This window comes from Salvia splendens, chromosome 18, assembly GCF_004379255.2.
Source record: "Salvia splendens isolate huo1 chromosome 18, SspV2, whole genome shotgun sequence".
NCBI lineage: Eukaryota > Viridiplantae > Streptophyta > Magnoliopsida > Lamiales > Lamiaceae > Salvia > Salvia splendens.
The window spans coordinates 2,659,901-2,667,947 of NC_056049.1; the positions used below are offsets into that span (position 1 = coordinate 2,659,901).

The 8,047-nt window shown below is 35.1% G+C and overlaps 1 protein-coding gene across 1 annotated transcript; it reads right to left on the reverse strand.

Moving 5' to 3' along the window:
- Positions 1–459: 459 nt before the first annotated feature.
- Positions 460–1,713, reverse strand: LOC121776045 (dof zinc finger protein DOF1.6-like). Its single transcript, XM_042173162.1, has 2 exons — positions 1,136–1,713; positions 460–949 (listed from the first exon to the last, which is right to left on the reverse strand). Exons 1-2 carry the CDS (start codon positions 1,530–1,532, stop codon positions 666–668), a joined length of 681 nt encoding a protein of 226 aa, XP_042029096.1. The 5' UTR covers positions 1,533–1,713; the 3' UTR covers positions 460–665.
- Between the last annotated feature and the right edge of the window lie 6,334 nt (positions 1,714–8,047).

Here is an 8,047-nt window from a genome sequence, read left to right on the forward strand (position 1 = left end):
TCGTCCAAATATAAGTTGTTAGTGAAGTGGTGTTTCTTATTTTTCGTGAATGGCATCAGCTCACTTCCACCAAATCTTGAAAAAAAAATCAGTCATTTCACTGTAGTAGAATCATTTATTTACTGTAGTTGAGTTAAGAGTTAACACTAGTTTTGACTATACTTTACTTCTGTATAAATTCCAAAACTCCAACGAAGCATGAATTATAAAGCTCTTGAAATTCTAGAATACGTCAAATAATTGCAATGCAAAAATAGTGGCCTCAAAAAATCAATGGGCATTTGTCAATAGTTTAGGAGTGAGAAGGGCCCCATGAACATGAAGCCACAACAAAATCCAGACTGAAAATGGCGAACATATATTTCTATACAAACATACATATCCACAAGAATCTTCCTCGCTGTAGCAGGTCCCATTCCCCCCCCCCCCTCTCTCTCTCTCATTCACAAACAATCCAAATTTCACATGAATTCATTCTATTTCAAGAGTGAAAAATACAAACAAACGACACATTAAATATGTCTCGTACGTACCTCCGAAGCTGATTCTAAAAAGGACAGCTCCCACAAACTATATGATAGATACAAATTTAACTGTCACAACTCTTAAAATTAGGGCAAGATTATACTCTTAATTATTCACCTATTACCAAACTGAATTTTAATTTAGGGTTTGATCACTTCATCCCAAGACACACTCAGATCACCTGATGATCCCAACACATCGACTTCGTTCCAGCTCCAATAGCTAGGCAAATCCATCTCCCAACCCCCGCCTCCGCCGCTGACCGGAGCATTCACGGTGGTGATCGTCGACTCCTCCACCGAATCAAGATTTCCGGCGAATTGATCAAATCCATACGAACTTGAACCATTCATGTTTGAACTCGAGAATTGAAATTCCGTAGCCGGAATAACCTGAGTCACATTTCCTCCGGCGAAAGGGGACACTACAAAAAAATAAACAACTAAGAATATTTTTTAAAACAATTAATTCTTCTAAAACATCCTCATTCTTGGTGTCCTAGCTAAAATTAGGAGCCCCATAAAAAAGTAAAACAGTAAATGTGTCTCTATTTTTGTGTTTTTCTGAAAAAAATTATTTTTGTAGTGGGAATTAGAGATATTATCAACACCTCTCGACGACGTCGTTTCATGCATTGCCGGTGAAGAGGAGGAGCGGCCGATCAACGCTTGGTAAAGAATAGTAGACATGTTCTTGTCTCCAGCGGCGGTGTGCTTGACGGCGGCGGATTTGGAAGTCTTGGGGCGTTTGTTTTTGCGGGCGCCGCCGACGGGGACGTTACGGAGGGTGCCGCCTTTGGTCCAGTGGCGCTTGCAGGATTTGCAGAAGTGGCGCGGCTGGGATTTGTTGTAGTTGTTGTAGTAGCAGAATTTGGTGTTTGTGGAGGCGCATCGAGGGCACTTTAAGGCCTCCGTCTGCGGCTGTTGCCGACGATTTGGGGGCGGTTTCGATGTCTCGGAGGGGAGGAGCGTTTGGCCCCAGTCAAGTGGTTGATTGCTCAATCCCATGCCACAGGAAATTAACAAATTAGATGATGGATTTTTTTTATTTATGAAGTGAGAGAGGTGAAGAAGAGAAGTGAAGAAGAGATGAGAAGAGAAATTAAGGTGTTAGGATTTTGTGAGAGGGAGTGGAGTAATTTAGAGGAAGGAGGTAGGAAATGGAGATTGGTTTATTATTATAGTAGTAGTACTACTCCTTGTTTGAAGGGCATCCCTGTCTATATATCTTTAACAAATAATAAAGATAATTATCGAAAAAATATCAAATTATGGTTTGTCTCATGACTTATAGTATGGTCGAAAAAACTATAAAATTTGGATTGTTTGCAATTGTTCTATGACAAACTTTTTCTTGAATTTGTACTCTAATAAGGCAATCGTGAAATCATGTGGATGTTGCTGTTAGTGAATTAAATGATGTCACCTATTTATATGGAACACAGTGTCTTGGGTGAAAAACATTAATAATATATTACGTGAGTGCGCTCTCTCATGGGACCCACAGATCTGACCCAGTGAGGAGGCGGCAACCGTGCAAGAGGAGGAAGAAGGCGGCATGCGATGGAGTAGGGGAAGAGATGGCGAGTGGTGGGGGAGAAGTGAGGAGACGTTAACGGTATAGGAGTGGGGAAAAAGGAGACAGCGGCGGTAGGGAGGAGTGGAAGAGATGGTGACGCTAAAAACAAAGGAGAAAGGTGGAGAAGATGAAGTGAGCGTAGGCAATCAGATCATTTCTTCATAAATACGAACAAATTCAAACTTCATGATTTTTTAGACTAACTTTTAAAATTGGATACCTCTAAAATTTGATCAAACTTTACAATTTTATTATAAATTAAAGATCATAATCAAACAAGCTTAGGTGGTCCACATCAAAGGGTTTTAATTCGTGTGTGCACCCCCTTAGTTGTCACTTTATGAAATACATACATCACACATATGCATATATATATATATATATATATATATATATATATATATATATATATTATCCTATAGAGTTGTGATCAATGTCGAACCAATTTTAAAGACCGAACTAGAGACCAATTCTGGGCCATTAGATCTAGTTTTTTTGATGAGATGTGCTGCTGTGTAAAATTTTCGGTCTTCATTACAAGCCCATTTTACTTCATTGTATAGGTTTATTACTTCATTCCGTACGTAATACCTTGAAACTACAACATGTTTTTACATTCTTCCAGTAGGTTTTGAAATGATTCAACATATGTTTCATTTGAATTCATTGACCTGCGTTTTTACTTTATTTACATTAAAAAATGTAATTTATTCAAGTGTGTTTATTACTTCATTCAGAATCGTTATTACTTCATTGGATAAGGTTTATACTTCATTCCAGTAGGACTTCAAATGCTTCTAGACATACTTCATTCCAATAATTTATCACATCATTCCATGTGTTTATTACAACATATCAGCGTTGTGGCGGTGGTGATAGATATTGTAGAGAGAAAGAACGGCACGCGGACCGCATTTACGTATTGGAATGAAGTAATAATCCTACTGGAATGAAGTAAAAACCTACTGGAATGAAGTAAAAACCTACTGAAATGAAGTAAAAACTTCGTAACATGTTAGTATGACTTATTTACCTTCGGATGAATTAAAATGAGCTCGTGATGAAGGCGAAAATAATTGATAAATTTGTGTCTCTCATCCATAAAAAAGTAGATCTAAAAACCCTAATTTGGTATGGTTCGGTGGTTCGGTCTTTAAGAGTGGATTTGTGAATAATAGGACTCTTATCCTATATATATATATATATATATATCGCCATCATGTACGGCTTACATACATAAACATGATACACCATGCATGCTGAGTGTTATGTATATTAATGGTCCATAAAGTTGAATCCTAGATAGTTACTTCATTCCTAAGTCATGATTCCAACATGTGAATATATATGGTTCATTCTCATCTTCAACATTCTCTCTCTATGTATACACAATATATATATGCATAATACTATTTTGAAGCATTGATTAATTAAATAGTAGAGTGGAATAATATTCGTTGTCGTTTAATGGGATCATATGTTTGGTCGGTCTGTAATGTGATCTCATGTCTTATGCCAATTTGTAGGTAGGTGGAAATGCTAATGTGGCTAAGCAAACTAAAGAGATAAAATGAAGTAGGGGTGTAGCATAATTGTAACTGTAATTTAGTAAAAATCACCAGTTGTCAACACGTGGTTGGTCACGACTAATTAACCCTATTTTGGAGGTTGATTGTGACCAATGAATGGGCCATTCTTGCCTTAGATTTATGCATGTTATCACATGCACAATGTTTTAGGTGTGGATTATGATGATATATGTCGCATCCCCCCGTTTTTGTGATGGAGATGCAATTACTATTTTCTTATAGAATGAATATCTTATACAAGAGCCTAAAAGTAAATCCAAAGAACCCGAATGAATTCCACTTCCCACACAAACTATCCATTATTGATCTTGGACATCAACCTCTAGTGATAACTTAGCTCTACAATATGCCTTACATCTAATGGCTTTGTCTTTAAATGCCAAATTATGATTATGTTCATTTTTTATATCAACTACTCAAAATTGGCGCTAATCCACCCACCATGAGTGTGTATTTGAGCAACATTTTTGTACGCGTACAAATAGAGCACGAGTCAAACTCTACCCAGATCTAAGTTTGACCCAAGTAGAGAAAAGGAGAGGAGACATAGAAGAGGCGTACATATAGAGCACAAGTCAAACTCTACCCAGATCTAAGTTTGACCCAAGTAGAGAAAAGGAGAGGAGACATAGAAGAGTCGTACATACAGAGCACGAGTCAAACTCTACCCAGATCTAAGTTTGACCCAAGTAGAGAAAAGGAGAGGAGACATAGAAGAGGAGAGGAGAGGGCGGGAAGCGTGGATTATATTTTATGGTGTTTATATTTGGTATTTTTACGAGAATGACACTTACCATGTCTCACTAGTATGAACAAAAGAACTAAAATGCCGACGAAATTTTACTCAACAAAATCTAGGGATTTTAAACTTGGGTCTGGTCCATTTCTTGGTTCCAACTAACGGATATATCCACATTTAAAACATAATGATTGTAACATCAATTACAATTTGACCTTCAAATTCAAATTCACATTCACACGAAGGTTAATTTAACATATAATATACTATACTAGTTTAAATTAATAGGAAAACAAGTAAATGAAGATGGTTGGTCGATTAGGTAAGGCCACTACTATGAATTGTTTAATCTCGAGTAGTTTGAAACCCAATATTTGTCGGAATTGATAGATAGAGATCTTATGCTACACTTCACCTTTAATTATTAAGAATCATTACCAAAATTCTCTACTATTTTATTAACCCACATTACAATATTCCTCATTAAATCTATGTTTAATTAACAAAATCAATGTCGCAATGAGGTTTTAAATTGAGTCAACCACGTGTTTTCATAATTCGGTGGGCCTTTTTTTGATTAATTAATTTGCAACCGTTCATTCTATGTAGACGCACGCCGATCGATTTTTTTATTTTTTTATTTACATATATTGTTATTTGATTAAATTACGATGACTATAAAATATTCTATGTCTAAATTCATAAGAATATTATACGTTAATTGAATTGTGCACTAATTAAAATCTATAAGTATTTTATTTATTACATCACTTTTAATTAGAGGTATCAAAAGAGTAGCGATATCGGATATCCTCACCCATAGTATGGGATACACTTGATCGAACATCGGGTAACTAAATTTAGCAAAGGGGCAATCAGGTGTGGATCTGCACACAAGTGTTGGGTACAATAGCCGCTTAGGGTTGGCTCGGGTAATCGGGATACCGGATTGCATAGGCGGTTCGGAGTCTGGTACACAAAATGGTCGAAAATCGAGTGCGAATACCCATAATGTTTCATTATTCCTGATTATATTATGATTAGGCACTTTTATTTATTTATTTATCATTGTACTACTATGGAGCTGTTAGAATTAGAATTTTGTGCGAAGCGATGATCAAATTTTACGGCTGCACTTGTAATCGTGTGATGTGTGTGTATAAATATTATCACATACATTATTCCATTGTTAGATGTGGGGATCCATCACCTTTGATTTTACAAAAATAAGCATAGAATTGTGGTATTTTATTCTTTTTTTCTTTGTACTAGTGGAGAGGGGTTTATAACTATTTTTGTGGTGAATTAATTATGGCATAATTGGCATTCCACCATGGTTGATTATAAGTAGTGCATATTTTTGTTACTAAAATTTTAGCTTTCTTATTCAGTTAATAGCATTCAACATTATTACTGCATTTGTTGAATAGATAAATTATAGCCAAAAGAATTGAATTTAAAGGACGCTATGTGCTTATTTTGCAGTGTAACCAAAACGTACACTTTTTGTAAGTAAAATACTAGTAGTATATAAAAAATTATGTATGTCTTAAGTCTATTACTTTGTGCTTGATTCTTTTGTGTGTGTGTGCTATCTAGGTTCTAATCAAAGTCTATTACTTTGTGCTAGAAACTCAGATTTTCAAAACAAAGAATAGTAACTTATGCGGATAAAATATTCTAGTGCATATATATTAAAATAATTATGAAAAAAGTTATGCTTCCACGTTAATTGTAAGAAGATTGTAGCGTACTAAAATTTTGAATTGTAAGTATAGCATTGGGGCACATTAAGCAAAGTTAAATTTTATACTCATTAATAAAGAAATAGGATTTTAGTTTTATTAAGGCAAACTAGAAAGACATATGATTATTCTAAAATAGTAAAACCTTTCATCCATTATTTCCGAGTGAACCCACCCTTAAAGATGAGATCTGCTAACCTAAAAATCAGTGGAAGAGGCCACACATGCCCATGTGACCAACAAGGGATAAAGGACACCTATCCAACAAAATGGACCACAACACAGCTATATATCAATATTGTGTGTTAGATTTTACGGGGATTAAGTTTGATCTCATTCATTGAAACGTATACTTGATATGAACGTACTTGATTCGAGAAGAGGAGACCAACCAAATCCAATGAGGTCCGTGCTGGATATGGGCATAAGTGATACGTAAACAAGTTGTAGTAAGATTCCTTCTTCAATTCAATGAGAGATATGGGAATTAACTCACTAAACATTATCAATTGAACTCTTTTTACTTCATATTATCGATGTGAGACTAATTACATGTGGGTTTCCTAGTGAGATTCCATCTTAAATTTAATGAGAAATATGAGAATTGACTCACTAAATATTAGTTCTATAAGTTTAACTCTTTTACTTGTATTATTGATGTGGGACAAACCACATGTGAGTCCTTTGTATTCGTTAATATCGGTTGATGTTAATGTTTTATCCTAAAACCGATTGACTATGATCAACCCTACTCTGTTGATGTTTGATCCTAAAACCTACTGACTATGTATTCAAGTGGATCTCTTTTTACTTCACGTTTTTCAATATGGAACAACTCACACGTGAATATCTCATTGTTATTCTGTATATCTAATTTGTGGATGAAAAATCCAAATCCAAACATGATGAAAAGACAGGATGCTCAAGTTGAAGGGATGGGATCCCCTGCTGTGGTGGGAGCACAGCAGGGGCTGCTGCCCTCACCCAAACAAATTTTTTATATTAAATTTTTTTTTTTTTATAATATAAATTTATTATTAAAAAATTTGGTTGTGTGAGGGCAGCAGCCCCTGCTGTGCTCCCACCACAGCAGGGGATCCCCATCCCAAGTTGAAGAGATGGAAAAGATTGTGGGATGGCATATGCAATAAACATGACAAGGCGACAACAGCCTAAGATCAAGCACAAATCACACTACTTTCGGCCTTTCATAACTTACTCGACTAAAAATTTTCCACCCACAATCATATGTTATCGAGAATTTGTGAATTGTGAGTCATCCTATATTTAGGGAGATGATGATGGTTGGTGAAAATTAAAATTATAGTTTCTTTTTTTAAGTAAAATTACAAGTATAACAAAAACTTCCTCATAACTATTTCCACCATCTTTCTTTTAGCAATGGGAAACAACCTAGTTCGTACTATATCCAATGTTGCACGACTTGCTTCCAATAAAAAGATACACTCACACCATCCCCATAAATAAAAGCTTTATGAACTACACAAATTTAATGTAAAATCGGTAAAATATAAGAGGGTAAAATATAAGAGGAAGAGAAACATAATCAAAATAGTGTTAACAAATAAATAAACTTATGACATCAATTGTACCCCCTCCGTCTCACATTAGGATTAGGAGTCACACTTGCGTTTCTGCACATGTTTTGTAAAAATAATAATAAATAGTTAAAGTGGAAAAATAGTAAAATAAAAGAGAGAATAATGTAAAAAAGAGTGACTCCTAATGTGGGACGAATAGAGTATAATCTATTATGTCTCGTTGAAAATGTGTTACTTCCTCCGTTCTTTAAAAATAAAAACTATTGAAATATACACAGTTGATAAAGTAAAAATAAAAAAGAAAAAATA

Coding starts and splice junctions, on each gene's coding strand:
- LOC121776045 (XM_042173162.1), bottom strand. CDS start 1,532: ATGGGATTGAGCAATCAACCACTTGACTGGGGCCAAACGCTCCTCCCC. Junction 950..1,135: donor TGAAACGACGTCGTCGAGAG/GTGTTGATAATA, acceptor ATTTTTTTGTAG/TGTCCCCTTTCGCCGGAGGA.